Source organism: Amblyomma americanum, chromosome 3 (assembly GCF_052857255.1).
Source record: "Amblyomma americanum isolate KBUSLIRL-KWMA chromosome 3, ASM5285725v1, whole genome shotgun sequence".
NCBI classification, from domain to species: domain Eukaryota; kingdom Metazoa; phylum Arthropoda; class Arachnida; order Ixodida; family Ixodidae; genus Amblyomma; species Amblyomma americanum.
This window is the reverse complement of record NC_135499.1, coordinates 67,354,674-67,372,073: the sequence shown is the minus strand read 5'-3', so window position 1 is coordinate 67,372,073 and position 17,400 is coordinate 67,354,674. Positions and strand designations below refer to the sequence as shown.

Here is a 17,400-nt window from a genome sequence, read left to right as displayed (position 1 = left end):
ATACCTTGAACTTCTGTGCTTCCTCTCTGTGTTGTACTAATGTGTTTCCGAGTTGCGACATGAAGTGAATCTTGACAGCTGCAAGTGTCATGTACGTTGAGACATCGTTGTAGTGATGTGTGTTTTTTTGGCATTCGCCATTGAGTTTGTGAGCGCAAGCATGTGCGCACGAATTTTGTGTCTGAATATTGTTGCACAATATTCTTAAAAGAAGGGGCAGTGTCGCAAAATTCGGCGCATTTTCGAAAAAACCGGCGCTGCGCTTAAGCAATCGCGCCCGCACGCGGTAAAATAAAACAAAATCAGCGGGGAAGGACCCCCGCAGAGTCCGTAGCTTTGCGCGCACTGCTGCAACTCAGCTCATCGGCGCGGCGCCCAAGGCCGCATGGCCGCGCGCGGCGTCCATTTCTCTAGGATGTCGGAGAAGTTTCTGCTCGTTGTCGATAGAAATGGGGTAACCTTGTTCGCGCTAAAATGATACCCTCTCCCCTTCGCTCCTGCGCCGATGACTAAGCGGGCCGAGAATGACCTAGATATTTCTGGACGGTGATTTCCGCCCTCGACCAATGGGGTCGCGCGCCCGGCACAAGATGGAGATGGAGTTTGTGCAGTTCAAGCTGCGTGTATGTGCGCGCCTACCTTGGAGCGAAGAACAGACGCGGTCTGCGCCTATAAATGAGGGGCTGCAACCGCTGTATGTTAGCCTGAGCCGCCGTTTAAGCTTCCGAGAAGCGCGCCCGCTCGACTCCCGGGAGAGCACCACTCGCCCAGCCCGGACCAGCGATGCAACGTGCGCCAACCTGCGGGACAGCCCCGTCGAGTTCCTCAGGTCGTCGGATTGTCGCAGTGCCCGGTGAACAAATCGTGTTTTGGTTGTTTGTCTCTCTGTGTGTTAGTGCACTTTAGGTGCAAAGGTTCTGTTAAATTGTAATCTCTCTCGATTGTTACTTTGCATGAGTTGCTTTGTATTTGTAAATCACTTTGTATCTGTTCGTACGAGTGATGGTGAAATCCTTTGTATCGTATCTTCGCTGTATAAACATTGTTTTGTTTTGTGAACCTTTGGCTCCGACCCATTCTCTGGCTTACGACCGGCGAAAGCTGGGCACCAAACGACCAACCCCTTTGTTACTTGGTAGCTGGTCTCCGGCTGATCTTGCCACGCTGAGTCGAGGGCATCTCCTTTGAGACCGAGACCGCTACCCCCACACGCTCTAAGGGTGTCCGGGAGCGCACGGAAAAGTGCGGGAAGTGGTGACACGAAGCCTTGCCCTGCTGCGCGGGCCAGACAGGTAGGTGCCTGGTTGATCCTTGTTTCGTAGGCGCCATGGCAACTACGGGGGATAACTTGCGTAGTCGTGAGGGCGAAAGAGGGGCCCAAAGCAAAGAGGATAAGCAGATGGAGCTGGCTGGGACTGCAGAGGTAGGAAGCGTCAGCGAAGGGTCAGCAGTGTCCGTCGCTGACCAGATAGCGTTGTTGCCGATGAAGCTCAAAATTTCTGAAAACGAATTGCAGACGGAAAGATTGCGCAACAACCGCAATGCTGATGTCACTCATGCTGATAGACGCATGGGAGCAGACTAAGGTGTGTAGCCACGGCATGATCTAGAAGGAAGGGTTACTCTATCACAAAGACGAGGTCTTGTGCCGGTCCTGTTTGCAGCTCGTATTGCCAGAGTCGCGGCGCTCGGAAGTGCTCGGGCTTGCATGACTTTATGTGGGCTGGCCATCTAGGTGAGAAAAAGACTCTCCAGAGGATTAAGGGCGCTTTCTATTGGCCCGGCATGACTGGAGATGTAAAGCGCTACTTCCAGAGTTGCAAAGAATACCAAATGAAAAATCCCGCGTGAGGACTAACGACCGAGTGCCGATCGCTTCAATTACCCGACCAGACACGCCATTCAAGGTCATCAGTATGGATTGTATCGGTCCTATAGACCCGCCTTCCGCAAGGATTCACCGATACGCACTGTGTATAATCGATCTATGCACAAGATGGCCTGAAGTCGTGTGTCTGCGAGCGTTGACTGCATGGCCACCTGCGACGCCTTGCTGTGCATCTTTTCGCGAATGGGGGTGCCGGAAACCGTGCGCTCAGATCAAGGAACAAATTTTGCGGCCTACCTCACGCAGGAGCTCCTTGCAAGGATGGGGGCGACAGCGCGGTTCTCTACGCCCGAACACCCGCAGAGTAATGGGATCGCGAAATGTTTACCGGGACTTTTACAAGCATGCAGTTCGAGGTAATTCAGACCCATGGTCGTGATTGGGACAGGCACGTACCATTCCTTCTGTGGGCATACAGGGAGGTCCCGAACGCTACGACAGGTGAGAGCCCCTTCGAAATGATGTACGGCCGGGTACCCGTCGGACCGTTGTCCATCCTTCAGAAGACACGGTCAGCAGGGTCGGCCGTGCATGATGGTCTCAACATCCCCGGGGAGCAGTACCTTCGAGAGTTGAGGGATAAATTGGCAGCAGCGAACGAACGGGCCAATGCGTCTGCGTACGCGACGGAGACAAGATAATTGCTGAATTATAACAGGAGGGCTAAGCAAAAGCATTTCCAAAGACGTGAGAAGGTCCTCATCCAAGGATCGGATAGCACGGGGAGGTTCGCAGCAAAATGGGTAGGCCCAGCGAACATCATGCATAAAAAGAGACCTTACAGTTATCTCGTGGAAACGGAGGATGGGTGTCACCACTTCGCGCACTTTTGCGTGCGTTCCCAGACACCCTTAGAGCGTGTGGGGGTAGCGGTCTCGGTCACAGAGGAGATGCCCTCGACTCGGCGTGGCAAGCTCAGCCGGAGACCAGGTACTAAGTGACAAGGGGGTTGGTCGTTTGGTGCCCAGCTTTCGCCGGTCGCAAGCCAGAGAATGGGTCGGAGCCAAAAGTTCACAAAACAAAACAGTTTATACAGCTAAGAGACGATACAAAGGATTTCACTATCACTTGTACGAGCAGATACGAAGTGATTTACAAATACAATGCACTCGTACAAAGTCACAATGGAGAGAGATAACAATTCAACAAAACCTTTGCACCTATAGTGCAATAACAGAGAGAGACAAACAAAACAAAAACAATTTGTTCACCGGGCACTGCGACAGTCCGGCGGCCTGAGAAGCTCGACGGGGCCGTCCCGCAGGTTGGCGCACGTTGCCTCGCTGGTCCGGGCTGGGCGAGTGTCGTTCTCCCGGGAGTCGAGCGGGCGCGCTTCTCGGAAGCTTAAACGGCGGCTCAGGCTACAGACAGCGGTTTCAGCTCATCATTTATAGGCGCAGACCGCGTCTGTTCTTCGCGCCAAGGTAGGCGCGCACATACACGCAGCTTCAACTGCACAAACTCCTTCTCCTTCTCGCGCCAGGCGCGCGACCCCATTGGTCGAGCGCGGAAATCACTGTCCAGAAAAATATAGGTCATTCTCGGCCCGCTGAGTAATCGGCGCAGAAGCGAAGGGGAGAGGGTATCATTTTAGCGCGGACAAGGTTACCCCTTTCCATCGACAACAAGCAAAAACTTGTCCAACATTCGAGAAAAATCGGCGCCGCGCGCGGCCATGCCCCCCGCGGCGCCGCGCCGGTGAGCTGAGTTGCAGCAGTACGCAAAGCTACGCACGATCTCCGGGGGTCCTTCCCCGCTGTTTTTTGTTTTATTTTAGCGCGCGCGGGCGCGATTGCTTAGGCGCAGCGCCGGTTTTTTTTTCGAAAATGCGCCGAATTTTGTGACACTGCCCCTTCCTTTAAGAATATTGTGCAACAATATTAACAAAACACAAAATTCGTGCGCACATGCTTGAGCTCACAACCTATATGGGGAATGCCAGAATACATACATTCAATCATGTTCTTACATACATTTCACTTGACAATAATCACAGTGTACTTCAACAAATACTGCAACTCGGCAACACGTTAACACAACATTAGGCAGGGAGCACACAAGATCACGGCATTCCTGCGCCTATATTTCCAAATTCGACGTATGCAGTCGGTTTGAGGTTCGCTTTCTAACACGACTCTGGGTGTTCTTCCTGTCGCGCGTTCTGCTCGTTTTCCTCTTTCTACAGAGGTTTCTCTTCTGAACGCGGTTCTGGCTCTGCTTCCTACTCGTACTCTTTTGTGTGTTCCTGCTCAGAATTCGAGCCCTTCCTCTTTTCCTTCGGCTAGTGCGTCTGTTGTGAAACGATTTTACGCTAGCTCACTCATGAAGGCTATACTTGTCGTGTGTTTCTTCCCTGCGCGCGCTTTTCTATTTGCGCTTACGCTTCCACACAGAGTCCTTTCTGAAAGTTAGTCTCGTTCGTCTCAGCTTATTTTCCACTTTGCTGCGATGTTCGTGCAGCTTGTTTGCACCCGACTGAGGCGTCTTCACCTTTGTTCTGTTTCTTCCCAGTTTCTTCCTGAATTTTCTCCAGGGCTTCTGCTTCTCAGGTTTACCCGCTTCGGTGGTGCCCGACTCGCTTCTCCTCTGTACTTCCTTCCACGATCTTCTTCGGGACAAGCCCGTTTCCTTTTCATTGGCATCATTCGAGCAACGCTCTCGTTATGAAGCCACTGTTTCAGTTACGTTTTGTTCTTCATGGATGGAATTTCCTCTTCTCGATTCCTTCTGTTTTCTCTTGTAGGCTTTTCCTCCTGCCAAGTGCTCAGAGCACAACTCTTTTTCCATTGGAGAAGCATTCTCCTTTGCTTTCAATTCAGCTTCCGGTGATCCGTTCTTGGGCTCGTCTGTTTCAGTGCAGTCGTGCTTCATTGCTTGTACTGGCCTTTCGCCTTCCCCAGAAGGAAAGGCCTCTCTTGTAGAGGGTTCACTTGAAACGGTTTCCGGGTGTTCACTGAGAGTGCTGTCCTGAACTGTAGTGACGTAGGAGCTTTCGCGCTCTTTGTCATTTAACTGCTCTTCTTCACGCTCACTACTGCCACTCTCAGGCGTGCAGCAATCGACTTCTCGGTGAAGCTTCTACTTTCTTCCTCAACTTCAGGCGCCTTCCTTAAGGTGCCTTCTGACTCAACTGTCAGGTTGGCCTGCTCAATACTGCCTACTACGTCGGTAGCAGCCACACTCTCACGTTCCTGAGAAAGCGACAATCCGGTCTGGTCTTCACTCTCTCGAATTTCAGCTGCAGGAGCTGGCTGTTCCTCGACCAAACCATTACTAGTGGCGCGCGTTACAGCCTCTTCCGTGCATGCTGATAAATCAGACTCAATTGTGTTCCACCCGGCCGCTCCGGGGATAAGCTCCACTGGCTCCCTGACGTTGTTCAAATGTCAAACTTCCGCCAGCTTCCTCGCAAGAATGGTATACTCTCTGAAATTCTCTTTCTCGCGCCAAAGCGAGCTTTGCTGCTTTTTCTCGTCTCTTCTGCCATTCTCTCTCTCTTTCTTCTCGCTCCCTTTTTCTTTCTCTGTGGCTTCTCTTGCGCACTGCATTTCTCTCTCAGCGGCTTCCCTAGCGCGCTGTCTTTCTCTCTCTCTTTCTTCTTGTTTTCTCTGCCATTCTTTTTCTCCCTCTTCTCGATCCTCTTTCCATTTCTGCTCCACCCACTGAACAAGTTCAGCTCCCTTCAGACCTTTCTGAAGGCCTAGCTCGGCTATCTCCTTGAGAATCATACTGAGCCTGAACTCTTCAGATGCAGCACGTGACCTCTGCTCTGTGAACCTCTCTAACCGCTTCAGCGCGGCACCTCACAATATCGCTCTGCTGTTAAACACTCGTTTACGACCTCTTCGTAAACTCCTCCCGACTCTTTCTCCGTTCTCTGAGCTCAGAAAGCACCAAACGTCCTGAGGAGGACGCCAGAATATGTCACCACTTCGCGCACTTTAGCGTGCGCTCCCAGACAACCTTAGAGCGTGTGGGGGTAGCGGTCTCGGTCACAAAGGAGATGTCCTCGACTCAGCGTGGCAATCTCAGCCGGAGACCAGCTACCAAGTGACAAGGGGCTTGGTCGTTTGGTGCCCAGCTTTCGCCGGTCGTAAGCCAGAGAATGGGTCGGAGCCAAAGGTTCACAAAACAAAACAGTTTATACAGCAAAGAGACGATACAGATTTCACAATCACTCGTACGAGCACATACAAAGTGATTCACAAATACCATACAACGCGTGCAAAGTAACGCCTGAGAGAGATAATTCAACAAAATCTTGGCACATAAAGTGCACTAACACAGAGAGAAATAAATAATGAAAACAGAATTTGTTCACCGGGCACTGCGACAGTCCGACGACCTGAGGAGCTCGACGGCGCCGTCCCGCAGGTTGGCGCACGTTGCCTCGCTGGTCTGAGCTGGGTGAGTGGTGTTCTCCCGGGAGTCGAGCGGGCGCGCTTCTCGGAAGCTTAAACGGCGGCTCGGGCTCCCAGACAGCGGTTGCAGTCCCTCATTTATAGGCGCAGTCTGTGTCTGTTAGTTCTTCGCGCCAGGGCAGGCGCGCACATACACGCAGTTTCAACCACACAAACTCCTTCTTGCGCCCCCTTCTTGCACGCGACCCCATTGGTCGAGCACAGAAACAACCTAGAACAATCTAGGTCATTCGCGGCACGCTGAGTCATCAGTGCAAGAGCGAAGGGGAGAGGGTATCACTTTGGCGCGGTCAAGGTTACCCCCTTTCTGTCGACGACAAGCAAAAACTTCGCCAACATTCGAGAAAAATCGACGCCGCGCACGGCCATGCCCCCCGCGGCGCCGCGCCGGCGAGCTGAGTTCCAGCAGTACGCAAAGCTACGCACGATCTCCGGTGATCCTTCCCCGCTGTTTTTTGTTTTATTTTACCGCGCGCGGGCGCGATTGCTTAGGCGCAGCGCCGGTTTTTTCAAACATGCGCCGAATTTTGTGACAATGGGTCTAGGAGGAGCATGCGAATCGGCTCCGACCGTACGTAACGCGGGTGAACGCGGTTGGGGTGATTTTCGAGGAGGACCAGGAATTCGGTGAAGTTCCGGCATCGCCTTGTTCGATTCAGGTCATTCGCAAGTTATGCTAGAGGTAGACCACCTTACTGTGGAGCAGAGGGATGGGCTGCACGCACTCGTGGAGCAATACAGCGACACCTTTTCCGAAACGCAGGGGAGATGCACGGCGGGTATGCATAGGATTCGCCTGAGAGAGAGAGCGATGAGCCGAAGCGGGTTCACGCGCATCGGGTCCCTTTGATGCTTCGAGATGAGGTCGATAGACAGGTCAGGGAGCTAACGGAGTGGGGTCTGATCTATCCCACAGAGAGCGGGTTCGCACATCCAGTCGTGTGCGTCGCAAAAAAAGACGGTGGCGTGCGTCTATGCGTCGACTACCGCCGGCTAAACGCAGTGACCGAGCGGGATGCGTTCCACATGGAAAGAGCGACCGAGCAGTTATATCAGGTGGCTGGATCAAATTATATCACAGTGATCGATATGCTGAGAGGTTACTGGCAGATACCCCTCGATCCGGCCGACCAAGATTACACGGCATTCGTGACTCACCGGGGGCAGTACGCCTGAAGAGTCATGCCGTACGGCCTGAAGAATTCGCGAGCGACTTTCCAAAGAGTCACGAACCAGATCCTGACGCCACATCAAGAGTACGCGAGTGCGTACATTGATGACGTGGCAGTGCATTCAAAAACATGGGAAGAGCCCCTGGAGCACCTTTCGAGGGTGTCGACTATATCGGCAGCAGGGCTCACGGCCAATGCGAGGAAATGCAAGTTGGCGCAGCATGAGGAGAAGTACTTGGGGCACGTTGCAGGCTCTGGCAGGCACGCTCTTGATCCCGAGCGAGTATCAGCAGACCGCGAATGCCCCAGACCAAGCACTAAGAGAGAGTTGCGCAGTTTCTTGGGGTTGGCCAATCACTACAGAGATTACGTACCGAACTACTCCTCGATAGTTTTGCCCCTCACCGATATTACAAATCGCCTGGTGCCCAGTTCAGTACCTTGGACTGAAGCGGCGGATAGAGCATTTGAACAGGTGAAACAGTGCCTTGTGAAGGCACTTGTATTATTCGCTCCGAATTCCAGCAAAGCGTACATGCTGGCTACAGACGCTTCGGAGTTCGCTGTGTGCGCTTGTCTGTCGCAAACCGATGCCGAGGGTCGGGAGCATCCCGTGACATTCCTGAGAAAAAAGCTGAGCCCAACACAGCGTCGCTGGGCAACAATCTAACGCGAGGCCTACGCGATCATCTGGGCCCTCCAGCGCCTGGAAACGTGGTTGTTCGGGGCTACAATCAATGTGACCACCGACCACAACCCGCTGAAGTTCCTGACTCTGGCTTCGCCTCAGAGCGCCCGCCTGACGAGAATGGCATTGGCATTGCAGAGACTCAGTTTGATGATCGTTCATAAGGCGGGGTCTCTCAACGCCAACGCTGACGCCCTATCGCGGTGCGTAGCGCCAGCTCCATAGCTCCTGGTGATCCGTAAGGGGGTAGAGGGCTCTTTTCTTTTGTGTTTTCGCTTGTTGTGCTTTGCCATGGTGCCTCGGATACTGGGTCGCTAGGCATCGACCCTAGCTGAGTATCGTGGGAAAGAATGGTGAACTATTTAAAGTGTGCTGCGCTCCAAGATGTCACGCATCACAGTGGTGGTGGAGGTGTCGGGCATGTCTGCTGGCTCGCCCCTGACGCGAGTGAAACATGCGGGGGTATTTGTGGAGGTTCGCGCGGCTCGGACGACGACGGATGGGAGACATCCCAGAGCGGCTTGAAGGGGGGGCGGAAGCCGGCGCCTGGCGGACGGCGAAGGCCCGAAGATGAGCGGCAGCCCCAATGACGCCGCGGTTATGTGCGTGTACGCACGGGCGATCCGGCGCGCCCTAGAAACGGCCACGTGCACTGGCCGAGGAGGCAGCAGTTGGCGCCGAGTACGAGGCTGACGGTCGGGGCGAGGTGCTGGCCCCTGCGAAATACGCCGGAGAAGGGTGTCGCCCGATAAGAACAAGGTCTGCGCCTGGGAGAGGCGGCGCCTCCGTAACGGCCGTCGAATCAGTGACGATGCCTTCACAAGGACTCGACCGAAGGGAGCAGCGGGGAAGCAAGGACGAGAGAGAGCAAGCTGGAAAGGAGGACCGGGAAGAGAGGACAGACGACCGAGAACGGGACAGATGGGCGGTGGATGCCGAGACGAGAGGCCGCATCCTGACGGCAGCAAAGTTGGCTCAAATGTGTAAATAATGTAAATATATTACCCTGTATTTTTCATTCCGTGGTGGCACGGCTTCGTCGGAAAGGGCGTGGAAGAGTTAGCAAGAACCTGTCTGACTGGGGGTGAGGGTAAAATGGTCGCCTTCAACTCTGCATTTAGGGATACATCACCAGTATGCCCGCTTTGAGAGCGCTGTGATATGGCACCGGTGCTAAACATAATATGTAAGAGCACTTAGCGAAGCAGCTATAGCGTTTGATTTCGTTTGATTGCCGCACTAGCAATAAAACATAATATAAAAAAACATCGTAATCAGATGTACTTCTTAAAATGTCCAGTTTTCGATGGTAACTATTCAAACTCCAAACTAATGCAGTACAGCTAATATTGTCGGAGTAATGAATCCTGTAGCCTTTGTCACTCCCGGCTCCTTGGTTAAAGTCCAAAACAAAATGCTAGTCATTAACAGAAATATAACAAAATTAAGAAAATTCTAGCTTGAGATATCGCTCGTTTTCGTTATACAATTAGTGGCATATTATTTTTTAGGGACTAACAAACTTGCAAAAATTACCCACCTCAGTGGCTTGACGGCTTTAGAGTTTCACTAGTTATTTATTTTATTTATTTGTACATACTGCAGCCCTTACCAGGGCTATCGCAGGAGTGGACATATACACTCCAAAACTAAAGTCATGGTAGTAAATATTAAAACGTCAAAGTTGAATACAATGGGAACATTACACAAATCGGGAGCATGGGTACAGTAAACAAATAGATTAATAGTCAGTTATGGCCTGTATAAATTTGTTTATAAGGAGGGAACGCACTGGACCGGGCAGTGTTGGATGGTGCAGGTTGGATGTGCGCATCCAGTGTTGGATGTTGCGCGGAAAGAAACTGTGTTTAAACACCTTAGTGCGAGCAAAGTAAGGTGGAAAATTAAGATTATGATAATTTCTTGTTAACGATGGTATGGCACTCGTGATGTACCTGTCGCTTGAGAGTCGGTAGTGGGAATTAACGACACAGTACAGAAAGTTTAACGATTCTAGTTGCCGGCGAGTGGCGAGGGTAGTACGATTTCAGGGCGGAAGAGGGTGAAAAATCACTATGATATTTATTACATATGAAGCAAACTGATTTCCTCTGGATGGCCTCAATTTTCTTAATCTCTGTTACCGTGTAAGGATTCCGCACGAAACAAGCATAGTCAAGAATTGGATGGATTAGGGATTTATACATTAGTAACATGGTTTCTTTCGCAGCCTGAGCTAATGTTCTTATAAGATATCCGAATTTTTTTAGCGCTCTATTACAAATAAAGTCAATATGTTTAGACCATGGTAAGTTGGAAGTGGCACCCTTTGAAGGGGTATATTATGAAAAGAGTAATCAAAAACCGATAAAGAGGAACTGTTACTGAGTATCATGACAACCGTTTTACGAAAGTTAATATTCATCTGCCAACTTTCACACCACCTAAAGAAGCTACAAAATGATTCCTTAATGCGAGAATGGCCATCTGAAGAGTGAATGATGTCACATAAAACACAGTCATCAGCGTACATGCGAATGTTCGTGGTGATGTTACAAGGCAGGATATTTATATACAATAGTAACAATAAAGGTCCTAAGACAGAGCCCTGTGGCACACCAGATGTTACGGGGGTGACGAAAGACGGGGCAGAACTGTAGTTAATAAACTAAGTGCTCAGAGAGGAAATTAGAGATCCAGGCCTCTAAGGTTGAATTTTTCAGTATAAGTTTTAATTTGAATATTAACTTATAATGAATAGCAGTGTCAAAAGCTTCTGAAAATCAATAAAAACAGCGTCAATATGACAACCACAGTCCAAATTAGGAGCAATCTCGTGCACGAATTACGTTAATTAGGTAGATGTGCTCAAACCTCGCCTGAAGCCAAGCGCTGGCGTTACCACGTCTTGCTTCATGAAAGCCTCGACCATGAACAGCTTCGCTGTTAAAAGTCTAACGACTAAGGGTGGTGCCCACGAGAGCTTGAGGCCTTCGAAGACACGTCTATGGCTCACCACCGAGGTCATTCGAGAGCCTTCGCCTAGTCTGACTGAACCCTGTCCCACAGTCTGCCTTTCCCAGCCAATGGCGAAGGAGATGGCACAGTAAAACAGCACGAGAATCGCGCCGGAAGCCTTCCACGGCAGCCTGCGAAAACACAGTTGCCTCTCACCTGTCCCAGCAGGCGAACGTCCCTCGCTGTGTGGAGATGCCCAGGGCCTGCACGGAGCGCGCCGGCACTGAGGAACCTGCGCAGTCGAGACCCACACTGAGAAGGCAGAGCGATTCCTTCGCGCATTCACTGCAAATTTGTGTGCACTAAACAGTACCGAACTATATCAAACGCACCATTCAGCGTGTTTTTACATTTCGCTTATAAGCCTCCTTGCCGTTCTGTGTGTTTTCAAAAACGCGGGTGTAGAGTTAGACGCGGCCCATAGTGGCGGGAAAAATACATTTTGAGCTGTGGTTCTCGACCGCCTCACAGTACTTACTGAAGCAATCTTGAATTTTAATGCAGCTATTCTTATGCGTCGAAGAGAATGGCGTATGGATACGTACCACATCTGACGTATTTTTACGAAGTCATCGGTACAAATATGTGCCCGTTCTACAAAACCAGCGGTCGATATGGATTGAAGTGTTGTCATTTAACTTGCCGAGTAATTACGAGTGCTGTTTTACTGTTTGCATGCATTTCCTCCTTATAAAGCATTAAACGGCTGTAAGAACTTAAGGAATGCAGTGATAGTTTATCATCCACAAAGGCGGGCTTTACTTGACGAAAGAGCGGCTGGGACTCGAAAACATCTCAGACTTCTTTTATGCGCACAGAAAGACGACACAAAAAGACAAGGTAGACCGGACGGAGCGCGCTCAGGATGCGCTCCATCCTGTCTACCTTGTCTTTTTGTGTCGTCTTTCTGTGCGCATAAAAGAAGTTGAGTATGAACCAACTAGCCCCACAACGTATATTCCTCGAAAACATGATGGCCACACTAGCAAACCAGCTCCAACACATACTGCTAAACTTTAAAAGAAGCTCACAGAAGGTGCTTTTTACAATGCCTGTATAGAACTTCGCCTAGAGGTGTCTTAAATGACCGTCTCGGTCGCGACCAATGTGCCGAAGCAGTGGCCTTTTCGATCCCCACTGCCCAGTGCCGCCGGGATACCCACAGCTTTTCTATTGGGCACAAGATTTCCCCCGGCCTTGTGCTCGGCTTTTCTGCGGTGAAAAGCTTGGGAAAAGAATCTTGGACGAAGCCGTTGCGTCCTTCACCTTCACTATGGCGTCCCTCACAGCGTGAGACACTTTGGGACGTCGAACAGCCATAAACCGATACGTAGCTGAAGCCATGAAAAGGCAGAGGTGCTCTTATTGGAAGGCGACATGTTCTGTGTTGCAATTTATCTAAATCCTCCGTAACACGCCAAGTTGTAATTCTTGATGCACTGTAGTTGTCCCAAGATGTTCGGCAGGGCAACTCCACCAAAGCGGAGTTATCTATGGTTTCAACCATTAACTTTACTTTCAACGCCAAATTTAGCCAATTCAACCACGAGGATACTCCTAGTAAACACGAGAATAAATTTCGGGGAACCCTTCCTGATTCGTATTTCCATGCAGGACTCAGATTCCGCTTTGCATTCACCATGGACATTTTCTAACGCACTAGATTATGCGTATTCCACGCCTTGATTACGCAGTGCATGGACGACTGCCGATGTTTCAATTGAGTCAAACACCTTTAAAAGGGAACTGGTTAGGCTAGAATGAGAAAAAAGTAGTAAGTTTTGATTTCCTCACATTGGTAAATGCCAAAACATTCCTGCGCAGTATTCTAACATGCTTATCCACTTTTTAGCCAGAGCAGCCCGGTTTGCAAAACTAAGTCAGGAGCGGACCCATTTGAGTCCTTTGGAGCTTGCCCTCAATCAAATTTCTGTCGAAAAAAAAAATCACATCCAAAGAAAAACTCAACTTTCTTAAGCTCGGGTGATTTTTAGCACTAGTAAGGCAATGTGAAAATGTTCATGGTATGTATTATTGAACGGTGGCAGGTTTGCTCCCTGCTCTTTTTACCTAATGTCAGGAGCGCCATTTCCTGCCCGGCTATTTTGAAAGTTTACTCTTATGTTCGGTTGAAGACACGTAAAACACGCAATAAGCAGTCTGCACCAGGAATGCTTTCACACGCTGGCTATTGGCACCCACGGGTTACTGACAGAGGTTGGTGACAGAGGCTACAGTTTTCAGGAGCTCCTTGTGCAGCTTGCAGCCATTCACGAAGCAGGTACCGCCTTCTTGACAACAGCCTTCGAAATTATCAGATGGCCTGCAGATAGCTTTCTGGAGTAGAAAATTCTACGCATCTTCTCTGTTAATTCATGCAGTGTTCGCATTTCTATCGTGAAAACTTTAAATTTTTTTTCTGCCTCAACCACTAGCTTGTGATAAAACTGTGCACAGAGCTTGCATATCGTGGCAACTTTTGTGTCGCAGCAACTTTGACAGCGGCACATAACCGCTGTCACACTTACTACGAGGACACAACACACAGCGCAAACTTACAACTGGTTTTAATGAATGAAACTGGCGACCTTTTATACACAAGACGTGAGCGTCATCAGTGGCAGACAAAGAAACGAGAGAACATATTGATATCGCCAATCGAAAGCAGATCCACCAACTAAACACACTGAAATTATTGTGTCTTCATCTCGTTCTGTGAAAACTTAAGCGCGTTAGAGCAACCAAAAAATTTGTCGTCACGATAAAGATACAGAGTACTGCATATCTTCATGTGGCCAGTCAGTAGAGGGTAGCCTTACAGCCGCCACGCAACCAAGCGTCAGTGCAGACGTAACACTGGCTTTAGCAGAGCAGGAAAGCGGCTCCAATTCATTCGGAATAAGTGCGTGTACACCAACGGCTCGCTTGCAGACGGCGTAGTATGTACTGCCGATGCAAATATCCCCGGGCTTATAAGCCTGCACGAAAACATGCTTTTTTTGGGTGTCTTTCGCCTGCATTGAACGTTTTTCTTTGTTTTCTGATCCGCTCCGGAGGACAGAAGTCCAGGGAGAGCACTGTGCGGCACACTGTTCCCGCGAGGAATTCGCACCTGCTGCCCGCTTACAACGTGCTTGTAGTCCCCGGTGATGCCGTCAACCCCAGAATGACGTTCACATACGTCGGACGTGCGACACAGCTGTTCTTGGGGCGCAGAATCTGCTCCCACCCTTCATACACTGGCTGTCAACGCGAGGCGGTGTGCAAGAATGAGGTCTGGTGGCGTCGTTTCTGCATGTTGTCACTTGCGTAGCCCGGCGCAAAGCTGGATGACATGTGTAACTCGCTTAAGCATAAAGTGCACACACTTCATCAACACGAAGTTTTCCCAACCACTGCATACGCACCGTCCACGCAAAACCGAACTTGAAAATCCGAGCAGCCTGTCGTTGCTGCAGCGACAGCAGACGATTTAGAACAAGATCGACTACAGCAGCGCCACTAGTTCCCGCGACCGCCACTTTAACCACCTCCCTAGCGGAGCTGCGAAACTGGAACTGTCTAAGAACGTTGGTTCCTGCGTGGCACTCACGATAATACAGAACGGACTACGTCCGCCGCTATGGATGATGATGGCGCTGGTGAACACTCTCAAGGCTCGCTTACACTACACATAAATACCCTCGAAAGCAGAAGATTGAACAGCCGTCGCCGTACCTCAGCTGGCAGAACGCCGGGCGTGAAATTCGGGGGTCGTCGGTTCGTACCCCGCGGGCGACATGTACTCATATTTCTTCTGCTTCGATTATTCTCCCATTGATAGAAAACTGAAAAATTAGAAACCACATCGCCAATGCTCCTCGGTTTCAGTGACTGTTCGCTTCTGTCAGTTGGCATACAGGTTATGTTGCTGTGTCAAGTGCACCAGAGATGATGGGCCTCGTCCGGATTAATACTCGTTTTGCCCTCCCCCTCAAGTACGCATTCATGCATGGAATAAATCGCGTTCCTTCCTTCCGCAAGGCAAAAAAAATAAATACCAGTGTCGGCATCCGCGGCAAAAGCGAATCCGTGTAAGTTATGGTCGCGTTAGCTGTTGCGAAATCTTGAAACGATGTTAAGTTTGTGGGGTGCCAATAAAGGGTACAGTAAAGTATTTCATTACAAGAGAGACTGCAGTTTCTGTTTTTCTCGATCAAATGCGTCCTGCAGCCCTTTCGACAATGGGCAAAGCGCGCCCAGCAGATAGCCACAGGTGTCTCCATGCTTCGGGGTTTCTGCGAGGCAGCACTGGGAGAGGCGAAAGCACTGCGAAGCTCCTGGGCGACCAAGAGCCCAGGGCGGACAGGTGTCGGACAGTCGACTTACGATATGGCGAAGGAGCGATTACTGGAGAGTGCGTACCTTTTAGCACCGCCTGCAGGCTTCCCTTGGCCACCTGCCACAGGTGTTCAGGGTCCACTTCGAAAACGCCCGCCGAGGGGCACTCGGTTCGCAGCTGCGAAAGCAGGCAGAAAACAGCTAATATGAATGCTTACGAAAGAAGCCAACAGACGCTGACACTAACGAAACGTGGACAATTTTTTTTTCTCACAAAATGGTGGCATTGGTCAGAGTGGGCGAGGTAGCGGCTATACTATTTTTTTAATTCGACAGCATTAGAGTTGCCACCCCCCCACCGATGTCCGAAATTAAATTTCATGATTGGACGAAAGAGGTCACGTGACCTTATGACGCCGTAAAAACCGGCCTGATGGGCCACCCCACTTGGTCGAGAGCGATCACGTGACCATTTGACATCACCAGAACTTGCTCTCCGTGAGAAGTGGCAACGTCTCCCATGGACTGTGAGCAAACCCACCGTGGCAGGTGGCAATTAATCAGCAAGAGAGGTCACATGACGTTGTGACATCACAACAGCCTGCCCATAGCGTCATGAGCAGCCTAGCTTCTAGATAGTAGCCTACAAAGAGAATCGCAATCGAAAATAAGAAAAAATGTGATTATGTAAACGTCGCCATAGTCACAACATAGTGGATGTCTAAAAACGGCATTTGATAGACCGAAAATTCCAAAGAAACTGACGCAAACACTTACACAAGTTGCAACAGCAGCTGCGACAAATGTGAAATGTAATGCCATCGCACTCCACTCTTAAGGTGGCTTCATGCAGCGTCCTCCAACTTTTTTTCACCTGCTGTGCTTTTTACGAAGCGTATGAAGTGCTCCGAGGGAAGGGACAGAGTTGGAGCTTGTCTCAAGATCCTTCTGATGATTTGCCGCTCAGTCCTCGCGTAGGACCTCTGGCTAGGGCAACGGGGCGGCCGGTAGGATACCTTCGCGGCTCGAGCTTTTGAGCTCCCTTATTCCTTAGTGTATGCCCTGGAGTCCAGGTACCCACCCATCATTCAAAGCAAGATTTCAGCTGGGGGTGCTTGCTCATAAAATCGTAGCGAGTTGTTAAAACGCGGTCCGCTAGCGTGTTTTCTTCGCAGCGTCGGGCTGCCCCTGGGCTATTCGAGCGCGCGGCGATCTCCATCGGTCTCTGCTGGTGAGGCCGTGATGGCTTCCAGGATACTTTCAGTCGGCTGCAAGGACTGACGGCACCGCAAAGCGTACCGTATCGTTTTCGTGCACTGTGCGCCCACAGCCGCGGTTGTGTTGATGTCCTCCAAGTAGCCAGCGTCGGTGCAATAGGTGTCCTGATCTTGGTCCCGGAGGTTGAGAGCTCTCGTCAGCCTTCCTTTTTCTTTGGTTGAGTTCATATTGCGGGGGACGGGTTTGCTAAGGAATCTTGGGGTAGTTTCGCCGACAGGCGGGAAGCTGTTCTGTTGGGTATAGCCCATGCATCGAAATATAGACCTCCGCTGAGCAGAGGTGGAAACTCGGTACATTTCTGCGCATTGGCAATTCTCCACCCGTTCTGAGCGCTGTAACGCAAGCGAGCCGTGCGGACGTGTGTCGCATGGGTTCCGCGAATTTACGCAATTCCAACTCGACTAATCATCGGGCCACCCAAATTTTTGGGAGAATCGAGAAGAACAAGTCACCAGGACCACGAGGACAGCAAATTAATCCCGGTAGGCCCAAATTTTGGACTTTTATCGAGGATAGAAGCGGAGACCACGTGGCAGAGAGTTAGGCCTAACGGTAAGGCCTAACCACCCCGGAGCCACCAGGGGCGCCCCGCCGGACCGGAAGCTCTCGGATCGG

At 50.7% G+C, this 17,400-nt stretch overlaps 1 protein-coding gene across 1 annotated transcript in view; it reads right to left on the bottom strand.

Annotated features, from left to right (window-relative positions):
• The window catches only part of LOC144124645 (glycerol kinase 5), a 166,778-nt gene that overhangs the window by 86,396 nt on the left and 62,982 nt on the right, over positions 1–17,400 (bottom strand). The window contains exons 3-4 of the mRNA XM_077657451.1: positions 15,592–15,685; positions 11,344–11,419 (exon numbers count right to left, since the gene is read on the bottom strand). Of these exons, the coding sequence (XP_077513577.1) occupies positions 11,344–11,419; positions 15,592–15,685 (170 nt within the window). The remainder of the gene's footprint in view (positions 1–11,343; positions 11,420–15,591; positions 15,686–17,400) is intronic.